The sequence below is a fragment of the Vulpes lagopus genome, chromosome 24 (assembly GCF_018345385.1).
Source record: "Vulpes lagopus strain Blue_001 chromosome 24, ASM1834538v1, whole genome shotgun sequence".
In the NCBI taxonomy this organism is placed as follows: domain Eukaryota; kingdom Metazoa; phylum Chordata; class Mammalia; order Carnivora; family Canidae; genus Vulpes; species Vulpes lagopus.
In genome coordinates, this window is record NC_054847.1 from 40,675,725 (window position 1) to 40,697,976 (window position 22,252).

Sequence of the window (22,252 nt, forward strand, 5' to 3'; positions counted from 1 at the left end):
TGGGACTTTTAGAAGCTGTCTTACAATTTTTCCAGATTTCATTCACATCACATGAAGGCAACAGTTGCTGAAATGGAGTCCATTGGGGTGCATTTGGTTTTGTTATCACATTGGAGTGTTTTTTTTGTGTGTGTGTGTGTTTTTTACATTGGAGTGTTTTAAGAACTATTTTATCCCCATTGGATATCATTACTGAACAGTTTCTGGTACTGATCATCAGTAAGAACCTTTAGGTGGTGCTCTTTGATTAAAAACATATATTCCTCAACCACTGTAAATATAGTAGGACATCCTAGGGGAAAGAGTGGCTGGCCTCTTTCTTCTTTCTTTTCTTTCTTCCTTTTTCTTTTTCCTCTTCTTTCTTTTCTTTCTTTCTTTCTTCTCTCTCTCTCTTTCTTTCTTTCTTTTGTTTCTGGGACTTTCAGGTCTGCTCAGAACTTTTTCTCAATTTCTCTGGCAGAGTCTAATCTGTCCTTTGTCCTTTCACCCCATTTCCAAAGGATTGCCCTGATATAGATAGACCTGCCTGAATTTCTGCTGTGGAAGCCAACTGTCAGTTGGGAATAGCAGAGGGAGGTCCTAATTTCCCACCTTATAAAGCACCCCCGCCCCCCTGGCTGAGACTCTTTCATCATCTGCTGGCAATTATGCCTCCCAAACAAGTCCCCCACTGATGTCCTTCTACAGAGAAACTCCATTTCTGAGGCACAGTCCTGGGGCACCTGAGTGGCTCAGTGGGTTAGGCATCTGACTCAATTTTGGCTCAGGTCATGATCCCAGGATCCTGGGATCAAGCCCTATATCAACTCTGCACTGAGCACTGAGTTTTCTTAAGATTCTCTCTCTCCCTCTCTTTCTACCTCTCCTCCCCAACACATGTTCTCTCTCTTTCTAAAAAAAAAAGTCTGTGGCATAGTTCCATTTCTTTAGTGAGGTCATGGCATACTGTTGGGGAGCTGACTGGCCTGTCCGGCAGCCGGCTCATCACACTCAGCCCTCCCCCAGCCTCAAGTCTCAGGTACCACCCTTCTTCTCATCAGTTCTGCTCTTCAACATCCTAGTTTCCCTTTGATCATTTGCTCGCTTCCCCAGCCCCTACTTTTGTTCAAAGGTTACCTTTGCTTTTATTCTACCCTCAGAAATAAGTTCTAAAATTGTGCCTTATCTAAGTATCTGAAGATGCACCCTCCCTGGACACAACTGCTCTTGCCACCTATAGATCCATACCCTCTACCTTTAAAGTCTATTGGCCTTTTCTCACTCACTCCTCCCCTGATACATAGTATCCTGCCCGTGACTTTTCTCACCACCAGGGGACCCCTGTGTTTCTTTAAAAACCATACCCTCTACCTTTAAAGTCTATTGGCCTTTTCTCACTCACTCCTCCCCTGATACATAGTATCCTGCCCCTGACTTTTCTCACCACCAGGGGACCCCTGTGTTTCTTTAAAAACCTTGCAGGCCTAGCTTCTGCCATATATCCTACTTAAAAGATACTTTCCAAAGATTTTACTAAAGCATTTATTTTTTAAACAAAAATATACATTAAATCTCAGATTTACAGAGTATAGAAATAATTTATCCAAAGCAATTTGCATTTTAAAATTGTTAATATTGCACCCAACAGTGTAAGTCTTTGACACATTTGAATTGTCGACCTTTCCCACAATTCACAAAACAGGAGAGAAAACTGAAATTATACAAGCAAACTTTGCTTTACCAAAAAAAAAAAAAAAAAAAAAAAAAAAAAAAAGAGAGAGAGAGAGAGAGAGAAGAAAAGAAAAAACAATTTAGTTTTTTTATTTACAAGATAAAGTTGTAAACTTCCAGAAATTTACTTCCATAGAAAAAAGAGCCATACATTCTTTTATCATACCTAGAATATGAACTATGTACATGTTGTGATTTTCTCATAAGAATTCAAAGGGACAGATACTGTGAACATTCACAACCTAATGGTAAAGAACAGAATTATTGAAAACACTTCTGTATCTTCACTAGAATATGGAAACTGGTATGTGAAAAACACAGAAGAAAGCCTCTAGAAAAATAACTTTTGCCTCTTTGAGGATAGTTTCCATAATTGCTTAAAATTATTTTCAATTATAAAGGATACAGTGTTAGGTCTTCAGAGAAAAGGCTGTTGGCAGCCACATTTCTAAGACTAAGATGAGTGAAAACGTGAGGCCTCTGTTTAAGTCCCTTTTTTTTTTGTTCAAGTCCCTTATAAAATATACATAGGCAGGCACAGAGTTTGCTTTTCAAAAGAAAGCTTTACCAAGAAAAAAAAAATCACAATTTATCACTGATGTCCTTAGTTTAAGAACTTTTTTTAAAAAGCCCATAAATATTTCAACACATCTTTTAAAAATGGAAGTAGGGAAGGAAGCGGCTAAAATAGTATGCAAAGTAAGAATAAACCCACATGATGCACACTTTTAACCTGGTAGTAAACCGAGCAGATGGAAACCTTGTACTGATGAAATGTGAAGTAATGTATGAGAAGAGGAAACCCTGCAGCTCATTATCAACTCTGAAAAAGTTATTGGACCACTTAGCTTCCAGGTGATGAACTTTCATGCATGTTTTTGTCCTTGCCCTTATAAATAAAAGATCTTTGTTAATAAGGTAGCCTATGGGGAAGAAAGCAACCTCTGGGAAATTCATGTTGAAGATCCCAGGTAGGAATGATCTAAATATAATTTTACGGTGAGTACCATTTGAATTGAAATATAAGACATTTTGTGATTCTGTCATCCTGGGTGGAGACTGATTTAAAACGTTCCCTTTGAATCATAATGAACACAATCAGTTGAAGAATAGGACTTCTGAAAAGGTCTTCTTCGCTGTTGCAACAGTCCAGCCAGCCCAAGTAGCTTGCTTATAAAGCTAGTGTTTTTTTTTTTTTAACATCCTCGTGACAAATTCAGTTTGTTTGTTTTAAAGTCCTGAGAGTCTTTCATAAAAAAATAGACATTTGTGTGTGTGTGTGTGTGTGTGTGACTGTTTTGCGGCAGCCACGGGGCAGGTGCATCAGCTCTCCACTGTGCGCCTGTACTCTGCGGTCCCGTCCGCTATGATCGCGTCCAGGGGAGAGCGCTTCTTGCGGATGCTGCGCCCCGAGGAGATGAGGTCCGCGTAGCCCCGCTGGTGGGAGAAGGCATAGGCCGAGCGCCTGGACGACACCCCCCGGCGGAACACCTGCCGCCGCTTCCACTGTTCTTCTGCTTTCAACCGCTTGCGGTGCTTCTGGATCTACAGAGGAGACAGAGGGGATAGGGTGATGGTGACACTGAAGGTCTGTGATGGGGGAGCAGAGAACTGGCGAGGTGGAGGTGGGCAGGTGCTAACATGCAGGGGTTACCTGTCCCAAATGTCTCATTTAATTAAGGGGCATCACCAGCCTCCTTAGATGGGGCAACACAGAGAGGTGATGGAGCTCTCCCACTGACAAGTTATCAGGTTCCAGAGAACCCTTATTGCCACTGCATTGTGTCAGTGGAAAAACATGATCTAGGGGATGCTCCTTCCTGATGAAAACATAGTTAAGTACCCCCTTTCCTGCATTCAGCCTTGTGCCTCCTGGGATGTGGATGGCACTTCCAGGAGTGGGATTGGTGGTCTTGCCTTGCTCAGCACAGTCTAGGAGCTGCCGTGGGAGCTCAGCTGGCTCAGGAGGCCTGCGAGAAGTGGGCGCAGCCCTCCCACGCGCAGTTCCCCAGCTCCTAAGAGAAAGCTCCTGTCTGGGGATCCCTGGGTGGCTCAGCGGTTTAACGCCTGCCTTTGGCCCAGGGTGCGATCCTGGAGTCCCGGGATCGAGTCCTGTGTCAGGCTCCTGGCATGGAGCCTGCTTCTCTCTCTGCCTGTGTCTCTGCCTCTCTCTCTCTCTATCATGAATAAAGAAATAAATCTTAAAAAAAAAAAAAAAAAAAGAAAGAAAGAAAGAAAGCTCCTGTCCTCCCCAGGACAGTCCTGTGTTGGGAGGAGATGCCTAGAACTGCAAGCTGACCCCCAGCTCCAAGGTGAAGCTATAATGAGACTAGTAGATGGGAGTGATTGAAAGAACCCCAGTTCTTTTTGACGATTAAGGTCTTAGTCACTGAAGCCTGCTAATCAGTATGCAGTTGAAGTGATACATAATCATCTGCACAACTTGTAGCCCAGAGGATCCTGCCAGAAGTAGCATTCTTCTTTAAATGAAGAAAAACCTCAACCTCTTTGTAGGGAAAATTGTTAATATTATAAATTGAGGGTATAGATCTATAAGGACTCATTATATCATTCTCCTTTTCATAATGTTTAAAATAAAAAGCACACAAAAAATTAAATAAAAAAATTAAAAGCACATAGACAAAAATCCCAGTCCCAAAGGACTTATTTGCAAGATGGAATTAAAGTAGTATTAAAAAACATTCATGCCAAACTTGCCATGAACTTAGAATTTTGCAGGAAAGCTGCCTTGGGGACATGCTTTGCTTTCTGTGAGTGGCACTCAGAATGAGGAGAATACTATTTTTTCTATACCTTATCACTTTCTGATGGCCAAATGGTCATTGACAAGAAACGTATGGCAACGACGGGCAGCAGGCACACTGCAACAGTCAGGATGATGGTCAGCCAAATGTAGGGCTGTCTCAGGGCATTTGACGCTGTGCCTGTAAAAACATGGAGAATAAATCACAGGGGTCCTTCATCCTAAGGGCAGAGTGAATATTCCATGATTATCTATGGTCAAGTTTCACAGATTGGCCTCCCCAAAACATCCCATCACTGCTGAAGGAATGAGCATTTAAAAATAGGACTAAGCAAAGCAGAATTAGGAAGGCATATGTACATTATTGAACAACTAGAAAAGGGAAAAGAAAGTGTCAACATTGCATTAGGAAAAAGTACAAAATTAGGCAATTTATACTAATAAATTTTTCTATGAATTTACTTTACAATTTATAGTTTTAATTTGAAATTCCAAATAACAGTAGCAACTAGCCCTGCCATTAGTTTGACAGACCTTATGCTAGGTGTTTTATACAGGTCATGCCGTTTAATTAGCTCTGAGGCATGAATAGTATCCTCCTTGCCACACAAGGAAATTGAGTTGTGGAGAAGTAAAAAGATTTTCCCAGGGTAACAGAACTAGCCATAGCAAATCCTGAATTAAAACCCATATCCATCTGATTAGAACCATGCTTTTCCACTGCAGTTCAGCAGCTAGTTTAGGTCAGAGGAAGTAATAATTCATACAACCAGGTAATCAATCGTATATAACTACCCAATTTTAAAATATTTACAATTAACATCCCCTAGAGCCAAATCTATCACAGTGTTTTCTGTACTTACACTGTAAGTTTATAAAAATAATGGCCTTTAATATCAAACTCCAATAAAAAAATATACAAAAAAAAATAATGGCCTTTATTTTTCAAATGTGCTTTCACAGTGCTAAATGTGTGTTTAAAAAACCCAGTCCCTTTGGGAATATTCTAAGTAACTCGGTACAAAGTTTTTTAAAACACAGAGTCAGTAAAGAAAAACAATAATCAAAAAAATGAACTCAATCCCAAGAAAATAGTTACCATAACAACTGTCTTTTACAACTGGTCGTAAAAAAACACACAAACAAACAAACAAAAAAACCAAACTAATTTTTTACAGGGAAACTAGTTTATGGGGACTTTTTTCCCCATTGTGAATCCAAGCTACTCTATTTAATAAACTAAGAAATTTGTAAATTCCAATTTGTGATATTTTAAAATTTATAGTATGTATGAAATAGTACAAATTCATTGTAGCATTTATCATTTGTCTGATTTTATATAGCTGTTAACTATTTCTGTAAGTTTACTTATTGCTCTGCATACAGTTTTCTAAAGATGTGACAAGTTTTCCACTTTTGAATTCTAGAATTTCATCACATGGGACTCATACCTTGATTAGCTAATATAATGTTCTTATTACGTCTTTGAATTATTTCCATTTTTAAACAATTAGAAGTGTTGTGGTAGTATAATCTTTGTACAAATTGACTTTTCCAAAAATTGGTATGTTTTATTTTTAGGTGTTTTCTCTAAGTGGAAATCCTGGGTCTAAATGTATGAGAAGTTTTATAGTTTGTTACATATTTCCAGATAGTGCTTTGGAAAAATTATAGTGCTACCAGCAATACATGTATACTCAATTTCCCAATAATCTACCATATTAGATTTTGTGTGTGTGTGTGTTGGGGGGGTGGGGGGTTGGGTACTATCTAACTAAACAGATACACGTTGTAATAAAGTTTTTAATTTTGCTTTCTTCCTATCACATTATCCCACTTCCAGCCTACCACTGTCATTCAGTTGCCAGTCAGGACATTAATTTTCACTATCAATAATTTACACTTTGTGTTTTTACTTAGAGGTTATGTCAGAATCTAAACTAGTAACATTTTTCTATACCTTTATTTATGGAATTTAGAAAATACCAACCTGTAAATTGAAATGCAGATGGAAAGAGAACATGTATTCCAGCACTATGAAAGTCAAACATGATGCCAAAATAAAGTGCAATGCTTCCAAAAATTGAAAAAGCATTCACAAAAGTCCAGTAAGAAGTATCCAAGCCAATCTGTTGGGAAACCAGAGAAAAACAGAACACTCATTTTGGGGAGTTACCAAGAAATAAAGGATCTCAGGGTTCTGAAAATAGAATTCAAATTCAACAATTTAGACATGATTTGGCTTGATTACTCAACATTCAGAAACTACCCTTGGCTCAGGCGAGAAGTAGGAAATGTGCTTGGTGTAAGGGGTGAAGATAGCATTCATATTTTATAAGATGGCAGAGGCTCGATTGGACAGAGAGTGGGAGCCAGGTGGATGCACACACTGCTCTGTGTACAGAAAACAGATAACTAACAGATACTGAAAACAGTTGACAAAAGCCATGTACCTGGAAATTGACTGTTATTATAAGGGCAGAAGCAATTGTCACAGCAAAAGATTGGTAGTCTGAAGGCGCCTCTCCATCCTGTCCCACGGTTTGTAGATAAGCTCCAAGAGGTATAAAGAAGAGGATCATCGATGTTAAAATTCCATGCACCAAGCTTACGAAGAACTTCTTATAGTTGAATAGTAAGTCTCTTTGTCCTACTACATACAACCTGGGGAAGCGGAGGCTCAGTTTGTCACTCACATCCTTAAAGGGAAAACACAATTAGTTGTGTACCATCCAGAATCTAAGAACTCCAAGATCTATTCCAATTTAGACCTCACGAAGAGTTTCTTTTTTTTTTTTTTTTAATTTTTATTTATTTATGATAGTCACACAGAGAGAGAGAGAGGCAGAGACACAGGCAGAGGGAGAAGCAGGCTCCATGCACCGGGAGCCCGATGTGGGATTCGATCCCGGGTCTCCAGGATCGCGCCCTGGGCCAAAGGCAGGCGCCAAACCGCTGCGCCACCCAGGGATCCCTCACGAAGAGTTTCAACTTAGTTTTAGGAAAGCAAAAACTCAACAAGATAAGTCCGGAGCAGTTTCAGCGTGGAGATCAACCCCTTTACTTTAGTCCACCAATATTTGATATCTAATTAAGAAAGGGACTAGATACACTGGAAGTTAGAGATACATTGCTGCTTGTAGAAAGAGAGTAAAGAGTGATGTCAACAAAGTGTAGGGAGACTGTTTTTACCTCCTGGGAGAATATATTCTAATTTTTTCTGTAAGGTATTTTTACATACAAGTTGATGGGTTAATTCCAAATTATTTTTAATAATTAATGTACTTTCTCTAAGAATTGCTACTAGATAGAATGTGGACTAATTTGGGAATGAAACATCTAAGTTTAGAGAAATATTAAAATAATTTTAAAGTAGGTTATTATTATACAGACATACTAAACTGTCAGGTGTCTTTTTTTTTTTTAATTTTTTTTAATTTTTATTTATTTATGATAGGCACACAGTGAGAGAGAGAGGCAGAGACACAGGCAGAGGGAGAAGCAGGCTCCATGCACCGGAAGCCCGACGTGGGATTCGATCCTGGGTCTCCAGGATCGCGCCCTGGGCCAAAGGCAGGCGCCAAACCGCTGCGCCACCCAGGGATCCCAACTGTCAGGTGTCTTAACAAGAAACTCCTAGTGTCCGAAAGGAAGACAAGAAACCTTTTTGGCAATGAATTCAACCCAGGCACAGAAATCCTCTTTTGTTACTACTATAATACAAGAAGCACAGCAGTTAACTCTGGTTGAGCCTAACAGGACAATAATAGGGTTTTCTCAGGAAGAAGTAAAAACTGAAAAGAATGCATTGAAATAACTGCTTCTCAGACAGGTGCTCCATGTGTCCCACGGTGACATGAGGCGCCTACCTGGTCAAGCAGCCCCATGAGGAGCACGGGCAGACTGGAGTACAGCACGTTGTAGAGCGTGATGAACCAGTCTTCGTACGCCGTCTGTGGGGAGATTACAGAGTCTCTGTGTCATAAACCAAGATGTACTGCCAGCCTCGTCAACATGCTTTCATCTCTCTCAAAGTGGGGAAGCTCCCAGGATGTGTGGGACTCCTGCCACAGTAAATACCCCTTGTCTACATCTGCAGAAGATGTGAGTTTGGTTCAGTGGAATGGGCGGAATCAAAGACCGTTCCACAGAAACAAACCTTCCTTCAAAATGGAGAATAGACACCAAAAAATGTTTTGGAGAAGGAGTCCATTCAGTTTGAATAGTGCTGGAAAACACATTGGTGCTGAACCTTTTTATATCTCTTTATTAATGAATTAGAATACATAAAACAAAACTGGTTCCAAAAGCCCTTAAGGTATCATTCACATTTTTTTACTTTGCAAGTCCTGCATTTCTATGTAAACGTTTTGTAAGGCGGAATTTGAATATTAAAAATATGCTTCTGAAAGGGATAAGCAGGGTTGTGCACACATCAGTCCTTAGGGTGGCAGAGAGGGAATAAGCTTATCACCACCAGTTCTACACAGTCCTACGCGGGAGCAGAAGGAAGGCCCTCGGTCTCTGAGGCTCCTCTGATACCATCTGTCTGTGACAAAGCACCAGAAGTTTGGACAACCACAAGCACTGACTTAGGTTCAGTTTTACTAATGATATTTTTCTGCTCTATCAAGATTTCAACACTCCCATTTCAGCAATAACTCAAACAAAAATCAACAGATTAAGATAACAGATCTGTCTTGATGGGATGAACACTGGGTGTTATGCTATATGTTGGCAAATTGAACTCCAATAAAAAAAAAAACAGATCTGTGATCAACCAACATTTATATAATCCCTTTAGCCTTGATCACAATATTATTTTATACATTCAATGCCAAATAATTTGTCCCCCCCCTTTTTTGTTGTTGTTGTTGTTACTCTTAATGGCAAGGTAACTTAGGAAAAAAATCTAGAGTGAAGGCAAAGACACATAACAAAAGCCAGAAGACCAGGAACAAAATCCCAACTTCTTAAAGGCAAAATAAAGTATTTTTAAAGCACCAGAAACCTTTTAGATGAGTCATCTATAATCTCAACCTGTGCCTCAACTATTAAGAGATAGAGCATCAAAACTGCAAGTAGGAAAAAAAAATAAAAAAAAATAAATAAATAAATAAAAAACAAAAAAACTGCAAGTAGGTGGGGTAGCCGGGGTGGCTCAGTGGTTTAGCACTGCCTTCAGTCCAGGGTGTGACCCCAGAGACCCGGGATCGAGTCCCACATCGGGCTCCCTACATGGAGCCTGCTTCTTCCTCTGCCTGTGTCTCTGCCTCTCTCTCATTCTCTCTCTCTCTCTCTCTCTGAATAAATAAATAAAATCTTAAAAAAAACAACAACCCTGCAAGTATGGAGGGGAAATGTTTTTTTCAGAAATACGGTTTTACTTATGTAAGATTTTTTTTTAAAATATTTCATTCATTTATTCACAAGAGACACAGAGAGCGAGGCAGAGACACAGGCAGAGAGAGAAGCAGGCTCCATACAGGGAACCCGACATGGGACTCGATCCCAGGACCCCAAGATCAATCACTCCCTGGGCCAAAGGGAGGCGCTCAACCGCTGAGCCACCCAGGTGTCCCATTATGTAAGATTTCTTCTACTCATCAGATAATAATAATTATTATTCTATTACCTGTGCAGAGTACCCATTGAAGAAGGAGTACCAGAAATGAACCAAAGTAAATGCAAAGTTTTTGTAAAAGAAGTATCGTAGGAACTTGCACATCCTTATGTAAGACCACCGGCCATGCACCAACAACAATCTCTGCAAGTATCTGAATTGGGCAAAGGAGTAGTCACTTGACATGACAGCTTGCATGCCTTCTTGTCCACTTATTCCAACACCGATGTGGGCCGCTGTGGGGCAGAGGAGAAGACGTTGAGAATCATAAGCTAATTTTAAGGCAAAACCCCGAGGTGATAAAAATGTTTCCACAACAAAACAAACCATTCATGGAGCAATACATGTGAAAACTCTTGCTCACCACCCCCACCCAGCTTCTGAACTCAACTTAATGTCAGAGATAGAAGTTGCTAAAAAGAGCACATGATGGGGCCTCTAAAAAGTACTTATGGAAGATCTCAGGTAGGTGTTTAGTCCACCTGGATTATCGGCCCAGCTCATAAGCCATCCTTCCCACCCATGTAGTGAACCCAAGGAGTCCATGCATGCTGTGTGGCCCTGCGTCCCCGGCCACAGCTCAGTCAGCTGTGGGCAGATAGGTCCTCAGTAGTAGATACTACAAATTGGCTCTGTCAACCTTCATTCCACCCTTGTTCTATTGGAAGGGTGGGAAAGCAAATAAAAACCTTATATTGCTCAGACTCCCTTGCAGCTAGGTTCTGTTAGTGAATTGGGTTCTGTTGTTCTGAGCCACTGGAAGTGGAAATCAAAGCAAGCACTGGAGCCCAGCACCCCTTCCCTTCTTGGCATTTCTGCAGCAGAGTTCATATCCTCTCCAAAGCTGCCTGGATGTTGATAGACAAAAGCTTCTCAACTCAAAAGCCCTTCAAAGGAGTCTCAAAGCTAGAAGTTCCTCTGGTGAGTGACTAGGATGTTAGAGACTCAGGCTAGCACCTACTTCTTCGGTCCATCCAGAGTTTTTATGAGTACCTAGTCCTTTGTGTTAATCACTTCCTCCTTAAAGTACCCAGTGGTGTCTGTTTCTTCTACTATCCTTGACTAAAAACCCAAGCTGGGGCAATTAGAATCTCTTTCACATTTTGGAATTAAGATTCGGGTATATTTGTGTTTGGAATTTTAACCTATACATTTTTAAGTTGTGGGATAGATGTATATATTTTTTTTTCCCTGAGGGGCAGAGAAGTAAAGTAGTATAGATAGAGGGAGAAACCAGGAACTGGATTCTTGGTACAGCTTCAAGTCCTGGTTCTAGCATCTTCCTGAGGCCTGGCTGCTTGGGAGGCACAAAACATCATCTTTTTTTTTTTTTCCTAATTTGGGAGAGAGAGAGCAGGAGCAGAGGGGAGAGGCAGAGGGAGAAGCAGGCTGCTTGCTGAACAGGGAGCCCAACATGGGGCTGGATCTCAGGATCCTGGGATCGTGACCTGAGCTGAAGGCAGACACTTAACTAACTGAACCACACAGGCACCCCCATCTTTATATATTTTAAAATAAATATCTTTTTGTCTTAAGCTTACTTTATTATTACTTTAGTTCTCTAATATTCGCAATCAAAAGTGTCTTAACTGAGATACTATTAAACTTGTAGCATTTAATCATGGCCCATCATGACCTTAACTGGCACAATTTTTTTTGTTGTTGTTGGGGAAGGTTCCAGAAGGGATAAAAATGAAAGTCACAATTTTATCCATCCTTCCAGTAGTCATGTAGTCAGTTTCAATTTAGAGAATTACGAATTTTATCTAGGTCTTTAAAGGCATAGAAGTAAAGACCTACTGAGATCAGTTAGAAAACGTGTGTTGGAGAACACAACCTATTATTACTTAGACCCAGGGAGTGACTGCCAACTCAGCAAGGTTTCCAACTAAAAGAAGCCATAGTGGTAGGATCCAAGGTCTGGCAAATACAAAGCGACACAGTGACTTGGCCAAACCTAAGTTTCAGCAACATTTTGCAATTCTAAAAAAATAGAATAAATTGCATGTCTCATTCAATATTTACGACTTCTTTCAAAACACATAAATAATTCTTATGACTAGTCACAGCTGCCAAACTACTCTTTCCTACCAAACCGTGGCCTTCTTTCCTGAACAAGCAACAAAGGGAAATGTTGAGATTCTCTTGGAGCCAAGGAGAAGGAACCCCTGCCACAGGCCCTGACGTCCAGCCCAGCAGAGCACACCAGAGACAGTATGTGAAGTGAACACTGCCACAGCTCGCAGGGGATTCAAGGCAACTAAATAGATGTGCTTCATAAGGCCACACTTTTCCCCCCCTATTATCTAAATATAGACACCTGGATTTTCCTAAAGCTTCAAAATTGTGGTTTCAGATGCCTCACTGGTTGGCTCCTTCATGGTTGCCTAACAAACCCATCATTTCCTCAAGTCAGTTCTGCCTCTGTCTCCTTGTTCATTCTTAGCATGTTAGACCAAGGAAAAACACCCACCAGCCAACAGACATCTTCAGACCTAAGAGAGGGAGAGAGGGCAGGCAGTCCAAGAGGGTCCCTGGATCCTTGCTAGCACAAAAACATGGCGGTTTGTAATTCCCTCAACTTGTAATGGGCTATAGTACTAAACATGGAACATGCTAACAAACGGACAGAATTTTGGACACTTAAATTTCATTCTACTTCTTTATAAACAAATATAATTTCTGTATATTGTATTTTATGCGGATGAAAGTGATGCCAGTCTTTCTAAAAGGCACTATCAATACTTGGATAAAGCTACTGACTTCCAAGGAGACCTGCGTTTCTTTGATTTTCATCCCAAATGGATGTTCCCTGTTGAATTTTTTTTAAAGATTTATTTATTTATTCATGAGAGACATAGACTGAGAGAGAGAGAGGCAGAGACATGGGCAGAGGGAGAAGTAGGCTCCTCACAGGGAGCCTGATGCGGGACTCGATCCCGGATCCTGGGATCACAACCTGAGCCGAAGGCAGGCGCCCAACCACTGAGCTACCCAGGTGTCCCTTCCCTGTTTATATTAAAGACCTGCAATATAACAGAGCTTAATAAAATTCTTGGAAAAACTTCAGAAAACAAGTCTCTATAAGGTTACTTACATTGACTGTTTGTGATCCTTCTCATTATCAATTGGTAAATTCAGAGGAACAAAAAAATGTTCAAGTCTAAGTCACATAGTCAGATGGTAAATCTGCAAGGTAACCTCTCTCTCTCCAACATCTAGAAGTCTACATTGTCACTTTATATAATTTTATAAAAATAATGTTTGAGTTACTTGCCCTTTGGAACAACTATCTGTGTCAAGGGTATACAATGGAAAATAAACTAGAACTGGCTGTGAAGAAATTGATGTATTAAGAAATGTTAGCCCTATGGTAGGGTGAACACATGCACAGCACTAGAGAGGAATTAAACTGGCAGCGACCACAGACATACACATGATAAAGAAGCAAGAAGACATACGTCATATAGCTGACTTCCGCTGAGGAAGATAAAGTTGGAATATTCTTAGTATAGATCAAGGAGGAGGAGGAAGAGACTCTAAGAAAAGAAAGAGACACATGAATTACAAAATAGGCTGAATGAACTCTGGTTATACATTATACAGTTAAGGTACTCAGCATAGCAGGACATGTGTGGTCATGTGATGGTTCATCTTAATAATATCACAAAACTGGAGGTGACATCAAAGATAATATTCTTGTTTTCAGATAAGAAAGCTGAGGCCTCAGCATGAGCCCAATGTGACACAGCATGTTGGCAACAGAACGAAGTATTCAGGTCTCGCTAGTTGGGGCCTTTTCATTACAAGATTCTCCTTGACAGTTATACAGGGAGGAAAAAACAACAAAAATCCAGGATTCAGACATGTTGATGAGGATTTGGTTCTGCATGCTTAAATTCTAGCACAGTGTATTTCTGCACAATAGGACTGAATTCTTCACCTTTTGAAGACCTAGGGTCCTCCAACCAGTGAAAAGACCCTTCACGGTCTTCTAGGAAGGTAGGAGGATGGTGAGACCATGTTGGAGCTTTGTTTCAATGCCACATGTATTACCCTGAGCTCATACTAGGTCCCCCAATTTACCAAGGGCAAGAAGAAAACCCCAGAAAAAGATGTTTAAATGAAAGAAAAATGCTCTCCAACAGATACCAAAGAGAATTCAGCAATTTAAGCTCAGCAGAGATTTTTGCAAAATTTATTAAACAGCAGAATTTTTTTATACACCTTAAGGAAATAAGGAGGAGAAACAGCAAGAAAGGGAAAACAAACCAAATCCACATGTACATAAAAGAGGGAAACAAAGAAGGCCAAGTCACCCATATGAAACTCGACTTCTATTTGGCATTCTCCAGTGGCACTGACCAACCTGCTCTCTCCTAGTGGGTAGCCTGAGCTTCCTGAGGGCAGGGTAACAGGTGTCGTCATCATGGGTAAGTGCCTTTGTCAGACATCAGCTTTATGAAAGCCTAAGCAGTGACATTTGCAAAAACTACCCCCCAAAACACCTCTGCCATTTCTTCTCTCTGGTAATTCCAGGGGCATTGGCCGTGGGCGAGACTCACTTTTGATCATGTTGACATCATTGGCCCCATCTCCAATCGCCAGCGTGATGGCCTTCTTGTACCTCTTCACCAGGTCCACCACCATTGCCTTCTGTTTGGGGGTGACCCGGCAGCAGATGACTGCACTGCACTCACAGGCCAGGTCGACAAAGTTCTTCTGTCGCTGCTCTTTCCTAGCTTCCAGACGCCTTTTACTCTGTGTCCGCATCCGTCTTTCTTCTTCTGTCCTTGGGAACTTCAGCTTCAGAATCTTACTTCTCTTGGTCTTTTTCTCCAGAAGAATTTCATTCTGTGAAATGAGAGGATTACAAACATTTTAGTTTTTATATGCAGAGTACCATTCCCATGGGGCACCTGGGTGGCTCAGTTGGTTAAGCATCTGCCTTCAGCTCAAGTCATGATCCCAGGGTCCTGGAATCAAGCCCCACATCAGGCTCCCTGCTCAGCATGGAGTCTGATTCTCCCTCTTCCTCCTTCCTATCCCTTTGTGTGCTCACATTCTCTCTCTTTCAAATCAATCAATCAATCAGTCTTAAAAAAAGCACCATTCCCAAGACCTTAATCATGTGAGGGATGGTTCTTGGGTTATATCATTGATGATACTGTTTGTTTATAAAACCTATTTACTGTAAAATTCAGAAAATACAAAAATGTACAAAGAAGAAAATTTTAAATTATCCACTGATTGACAAACCACAGATAACCACTGTTACCAGTCTGATATAATACCTTTCATAGATCATATAATATTAAGTCTCACACTTGGGAAATTGCCTGTTCATTTATAGGCTAAGAGATTTTTAGACTGCCAGTTAATATGGGAAAGCCATCTAAAATCAGTCCACGGTGAACTGCTTTAGTTTAAGCCAAAGGCACAGACAGAGTAATAATACGCACCAACCAAGAACCAGTGATTATTAAGGCACGGTTTTCACCAGATGGAAAGAAAGGTTCGTGCACCGGGGGTGCAAATTTTGCATAGACTCCACCTCTATTCCTTTGGTTTTCCATCCTTGTGTGAAGAAGAGCACTGGGGGAAAGAAATGTAAGTGTTTAAGCATACAAGACTATAAACAAGCCCTTTATTGTGAGATGTTTTTGATATTATAGTATCTTTTTTTAGTTGTGGTTAAAAAAACATAAAATTTTTATTAAACTTAATTTCTAAATTAAGTATTTCTAAGTGTACACTTCAATAGTATTGAGAATATTGACACTGTTTTGTAACCAATCTCCAGACCTTCTTCATGTTTCAAAACTGAAACTATGGCGATTTTATTTAAATTCCCCTTATCCCATTTCCCCTGACCCCTAGTCCATGGTAACTACTACTTCATTTTCTGTTTCTATGAATTTGGCCATTCTAGATAACTCCTATAAGTGGAATCACACAGTATTTGTTTTATTGTGATTGGCTTAGTTCACTGTCCTCAAGATTCATTCCTATTATAGCACATTTCAGAACTTCCTTCCTCTTGAATAATATTTCATTGTATGAATATACTACATTTTGTTTATCTATTCATCCATCTGTCAATGGACATTTGGGTTACTTCCACTTCTTGGGTATTGTGAATAGTGCTGCTATGGACATGGGTGTGCAAATCTCTCTTTGAATTCTGGCTTTCAATTCTTTGGGATATATATCCACAAGTAGAATTGCTGGATATGGTAATTCTATTTTTAATTTTTTTGAGGAACCACCATACTGTCTTCCACAGTAGCTGCACCATTTTATCTCCTACCAAAAATGCACAAGAGTTCCAATTTTCACATGCTTGCCCATACTTGTTATTTTCTGGGTTCTTTTTATTTGTTTTTTTGGGTTTATTTGTTGTTGTTGTTTTATAAGAGCCATCCTAAAAAGGTATAAGGTGATATCTTATTGTGGCTTTAAATTGCATTTCCCTAATTTTTAGTGATGGTGAGCATCATTGCATATGCTTATTGGCTATTGGTAGATTTCTTCAGAGAAAAGTCTGTTCAAGTCTTTAGCCCATTTTTAAACCAGATGACATAATTTTATTAAGTTTAATTCATCTCCCATAGGATACCATATTTTTGGTGCTTCATTATTTGCCAAAGACAGCTAAAGGAAGATACAGTTGAAAATGTGTTCATGAGCAACAGAAGGAAGGCAATTTTGATCTGAATTTTAACACCTGGCACGAACTCCCAGTATATTATAAACAGTGGCTACTATTTGGCAAAAATAAGATTACTCCTACATAAAGTTATATTTGCTTTTGAGAAATTCTCAGTACTATATATCAACAAATAATTGAGAGGACCGTATATATCACATTCGTGTGATAGAAAAATGAGTCATGGAATTTTGGAGTAGAAGGGTCCATAAATATCCCATCTAAACTCTTCATGTTACAAATAAGGAATTCAAGTCCAAGGGAGATGATGTGATTGATCTGCACCAAGATGATGGGAAAATGGCAATGAAAACTCAAGTCTCCTTACTCTTAGCCTAGAGCTTTCCTTGTTACACACACACACAGCCACTATTCTCCACCTTAGTACTACTGATGTCTCGGGCCAGGTAGTTCTTTGTTGTATATGGCTGTCCATTGTACTGTAGGATGTTTAGTAGCATCCCTGGCCTCTACCTACTAGAAGCCAGTAGTACCCTGCCTCCACTATTATGACAACTAAAGATGTCTCCAGATATTGCCAAATGTTCCCTGTAAGGCAAAGTCATCCCTGGTTGAGAACCACTGCACGGGGAATCCCTGGGTGGCTCAGCAGTTTAGTGCCTGCCTTTCGCCCAGAGCATGATCCTGGAGACCCGGGATCAAGTCCCACATCTGGCTCCTTGCATGGAGCCTGCTTCTCTCTCTCTCTCTCTCTCTCTCTCTGTGTCTCTCATGATTAAATAAATAAAATCTTAAAAAAAAAAAAAAAAAAAAGAGAGAGAGAGAACCACTGCACTAGAGGATTAGGCATCTAGTATTCTTTTTCTACATTAATTGCTCATTTTCAATAATGAAAATAAGCTTGAAAATAAGGAGTGATCGAGACAAATCACTAAAAGGCTGGAAGAGAAAAAATAGGAAGTTACCAATTCAAACCATTCTATCGGAATCATCCTTTCAGGAACCATCTAGAAAGATGGATGGATTCATTCAGCCCTCTAGAAAGGTGAATCTAGCTAAGAGTATGATCATAAAATTTGCTACTTGCATAAATTTTACCTTCTAATTTAGTTCAGGGCCCAATTTTCAACACTTTAGAAAGAGAGACCAGAACTCTATTAAGGCCCTCCATCTACAGGAAATAAAACCATCTGGCAATTAGCCAAGTCACTTGAAACCAAGAAACTATTTAAGTAAACACATTAGTATTTATTTGTCTAAACCTAAAAGCAAAAAGGGTCATGGTTTATGCAGTCAAACAGAACTGATCTACTCAGATGTTAGAGCTACTGATTTTGTTTGTCTAACTTAGCCAAGTGCCTAATGTATTGGAACAACTCACAAAAGCTCCATCACCATCATTAGAAAGAAGACTAACAACCACTTTCAACTCCCTCATCATCTTATCACTTCTCAGCCTTTGGGCTAAGATCAAGTGTATCATTCCACCAGCTTTGGGCCTTTAGGATAGCCTGGGGGAAGTGTTATAAGGAAAAGACTTGAGAAATAAATAGAACAGCCTGGTCAAGATAGCACAGCCTGGTAACTTGTGCAACACACATCTAGCTTTATAATAGGACAGAGCTCTTCCTTATACGTGTCCAAGTCCACTGTGACTCTGGGCTCTGGAGTGTTTCAGGATAGGCTACGCCTTGAAATATCCCATCCCATCCAGACAAGACCAGAGGTGCATCCCATCCAAATGTTTCCTTCCAAGCAAAATCGTGAGGTTCTTTCCTTCTATGTTTCTTTCAAAATTACAATTTCTAGAAAAGGCAGCACATGGATAGAATTCATATTAATTGGCTAGTGATGTGCTGGTCTCACTTTTTTAGTCAGCAGGCAAGCACTTAGGACTCTGTAAGAATTGTGGAGAAATGGCCCCTGAACGAGTAAATGAAGGCCCCAAGTTCCCCTAACACTAAAATCAGCTCAAAATAAGGTCAAACCATGATAACTTGGAACTACCTGGGGTTCCCTTGCTTCATTTAAATGTGAGGAAAACTGTCTGAGGTGAAGTCTAGCTCCTATTTCTCCACATCTGCTATGTCTACTGCATTGGGTTTGCCTTTACTTACTTTATATCCTCCCCATAGCAAATAGTGGTGTCTTCAGTCAGAAGTTCACAAGCAAATCCTATATTTTCAGCAGTTTCTACAACAGAAAAACACGAAGTGTTGTCGCTATTGATAAATAATTGACTTCGCTAGTCATGAGCATTTTTTTCAAGTCATGAAATAGCTAGATTCAAACAAATACGCTGTTTTTTTCTGTAACACTGTATAGAAATCACAAAGCAGAGAAAAAAGTCCTTTCTCTGTGGTAGAATAAGTAGAAATCAAAATCTGGTTTGAGATGTTTTCAATTATAAAAAGTACTATATTATCAAATGCATGAACTGGTTATTTAATAAATCAATATTTATTGAAATATTAAGCACAGTTGGTTCCTGTGGTTTTATCATTCTGTTATGGAAAAAAAAAAAACGATAACTGTTTCCATAAACCTTCACATGGGGCCCCTACCGGAGATTTTTTCCCCTTTTTCCATCACCACCCATTGTTATTTGTTTAAGGTCAGGACTTCCCTTGGCTTATCAGAGTATGTAACCCATTAACCAGGTCAAAGTAAGAGAAATGATCTGGTTTTCCATGGGAGGCTTGTAGGGTGAGGCAGCAATGCCAAACAACTCCTTGTAGAGCTCTAAATTTAAAAATTAAGATCATCCCTTGGGTATAAAATTTTAATTTATAGTTTCCAAGCAATAAAATAGGCAAGAAAACAAAAGTTGATGGTCAGCATTCTGTATTGTTCCATTCTGCATCCAACAAATGGCAAAGTGCTGGGGAGGACAGAAGGGGCAAAAGGGATGGTCCTTTCACGAGAGGAGCCCACGCCTGGCTGGAGAGAGAGGGCTGGTCACAGTCAGCATGGCACAACCAGGACCTCAATTATAAGACATAAAGTCTTGTTACTGAGAGGCCTTCCAGAAGGATGCTGTCAGTAAGAGCTGGAAGAATGGAGAAGGTTTTCTTAAGAAAGCATCTCTGTCTCAAAGAAATGGACAGTATTTGTGCAGGATGCAAAGTCTGAGAGTGTCATCTGGGGCAGGGGAAATAGGAGCTATGAATATTTAAGGAGTTAACAGATATGCTTCCCCACAAATTGAATTACCTTTTTTATCTCCAGTGAGCACCCAGATCTTAATGTCAGCTTTTGCGAGTTTTGAAATGGTTTCTGGGACTCCATCCTGTAGCTTGTCTTCAATTGCTGTCGCTCCCAATAGCTGGAATGTACATTAAAAAAAAAAAAAAAGGATTTAGCAAATAAGCTCAAAATGTTCTGTAATTGCAGTTTGCCAACCTGTAAACAGAAGAAGGGCTAATTATCCACCCCCTTTGGTACTCTACTGGGGACGCTGGCCAGCACGGACAGGGAAGGCTGCTGTGTTTCACACTCACCAAAAACCAAAGCATTCAAAAACTTTTTTCTTAAGGTAGTTTACCAAGATAAAAATGTGAGTACAAAATTAAGGACGTTAAAAATGTACTTTATTTTTTATTTTTTTTTTTTTATGATAGTCACAGAGAGAGAGAGAGAGGCAGAGACACAGGCAGAGGGAGAAGCAGGCTCCATGCACCGGGAGCCCGATGTGGGATTCGATCCCGGGTCTGCAGGATTGCGCCCTGGGCCAAAGGCAGGCGCCAAACCGCTGCGCCACCCAGGGATCCCTAAAAATGTACTTTAATTGTATACATACTACTTGGACAGAAGTGGCTTGGACACAAGCCACTTCCTTTCACTAAAGGTTGATACTAGCTAGTTGTTGAACATTTCTGTCTAATCTAAACTCTACGGGCAATATGTATTTAATTTTGAGAAATTTCATTTATAAACTATCTTATTTCAAAGTTTGCAAAAATAAAAATCATTTTGGTGATTCTCAATATGTAATATGTAGTTTGTTATGTAAACATTATAACGCATTTTAATGAGTGATATAAAAGTAATAGAATCGGGTTAGAATCTCAATGTTTTCTGTCTTTTGGTTTCTCATAATGGCAAGTTCTATTTTGCTTGCCGAACAAAAGAAATTCAAATGACGGAGTTCCATTGTACCACTTTGAAATGCTGAAGTTGGAATGATCTTTCAAGCATAAGATTAAAAATATAACAAAACTTAATAAAACTTCCAGTTCTGTTTAGAATACCACATTATGAAGGTGAAAACGCACAATTAAGTCTTTTTCAATCTCTTCATACACTTTATCCAGAGCTTCATCCCGGTTGGTGGAGGCTATACTGGCAGCCATAAACTTTTTATTCCATTCTTCATATTCTTTTTCTTCAATTTCCTTGTAGCAAAGGCACAGAGTTCTAAGAGTCTCACTTGCAAAGATCTATTTAAAAGATAATCCATCCAACAAACAACAGTTAATTTTATGTCATTCAAGATCAAGTGTGAAATCTTTCTTTGAGGTAATACAATAAGAGAATTTAAAAAGAGTCATGAAAGATAGTGAATTCTGAATAAATACATTTTGTGGAGGAGATTAACCGATACTTTGTCTAAGTATTCTCAGAATCCTATTTGTAGTTCCCAAATTAGAGAAAAAAGTATACATTTCTTCTAAATGAAGTCACTAGAATGAAGAAAACTTTTTCTCATGACGACTCAGAAAATAACAGACAAGGGAGCTGCCTTGGGGTGTAATGATGTAAACACAGACCTGACAACTTTATAACTTGTTCCCACAAACTGTTACGAGACCAATCAACTATGAACTCTAAACCAAGCATTATTTCCTCAAACCAATTCTGAAATACCTGAGCCACTGTTAAAACTGAGATAAAACATTTTACTGGAAAAGAACATCTGGAAAATTTAATCATGCTGAGCAGATTTAAGCTATTTTAAAGAGCTGAAGTATGAGCCAATAAAAATGGTTTATTACTTCACAGCTGCATCTTGTCTAGCCAAGATGGCAGAACTAGTTCACCCAACTGAGTATGTGCTTTCAAGATTCTTTGGAAGGTTCTGCATCTGTTTGATTAAATTGCCATTGTTCATATGCTTAAGAGACATTATCCATTGTAACTGCTTCAACAACATATCTAAACTTAAAATGCAACCCCAAGAAGTAAACATCATATACAGCCTTCCTCCTGAAGGACCTTTGGCTAGCCCCAAAACTCAACCATACCCTTAAAGTAAAGGGAAGAAATTACCCTTTACTAAGCATTTAACTAAATGCTGGGAATCGTGCAAAAATGCTTTCCCTTGTAACAACCTTCCTAGGTGGGATGTATCCACTTCCTCTTCCTCTTTTACATGGGCAGTTAACGCTTCAGTTTCCCCCAAGGACACAAAACAAATAAAAAGGCAGAACTGGAATACCAGGTCTGATGGATATTCTCCATACTTCATTGCCATCATTAACAGAAC

At 39.6% G+C, this 22,252-nt stretch overlaps 1 protein-coding gene across 2 annotated transcripts in view; it reads right to left on the reverse strand.

Annotated features, from left to right (window-relative positions):
- Window positions 1–1,507: 1,507 nt before the first annotated feature.
- ATP8B1 (ATPase phospholipid transporting 8B1) overlaps window positions 1,508–22,252 on the reverse strand; it is a 131,381-nt gene continuing 110,636 nt past the window's right edge. For both annotated transcript variants that reach the window (XM_041739562.1, XM_041739561.1), the window contains exons 18-28: window positions 21,042–21,206; window positions 19,981–20,092; window positions 18,885–18,960; window positions 15,560–15,692; window positions 14,663–14,951; window positions 10,110–10,333; window positions 8,344–8,427; window positions 6,928–7,173; window positions 6,465–6,603; window positions 4,525–4,655; window positions 1,508–3,255 (exon numbers count right to left, since the gene is read on the reverse strand). In XM_041739562.1, coding sequence (XP_041595496.1) covers window positions 3,034–3,255; window positions 4,525–4,655; window positions 6,465–6,603; window positions 6,928–7,173; window positions 8,344–8,427; window positions 10,110–10,333; window positions 14,663–14,951; window positions 15,560–15,692; window positions 18,885–18,960; window positions 19,981–20,092; window positions 21,042–21,206 — 1,821 coding nt within the window. In that variant the 3' untranslated portion in view covers window positions 1,508–3,033. The remainder of the gene's footprint in view (window positions 3,256–4,524; window positions 4,656–6,464; window positions 6,604–6,927; window positions 7,174–8,343; window positions 8,428–10,109; window positions 10,334–14,662; window positions 14,952–15,559; window positions 15,693–18,884; window positions 18,961–19,980; window positions 20,093–21,041; window positions 21,207–22,252) is intronic.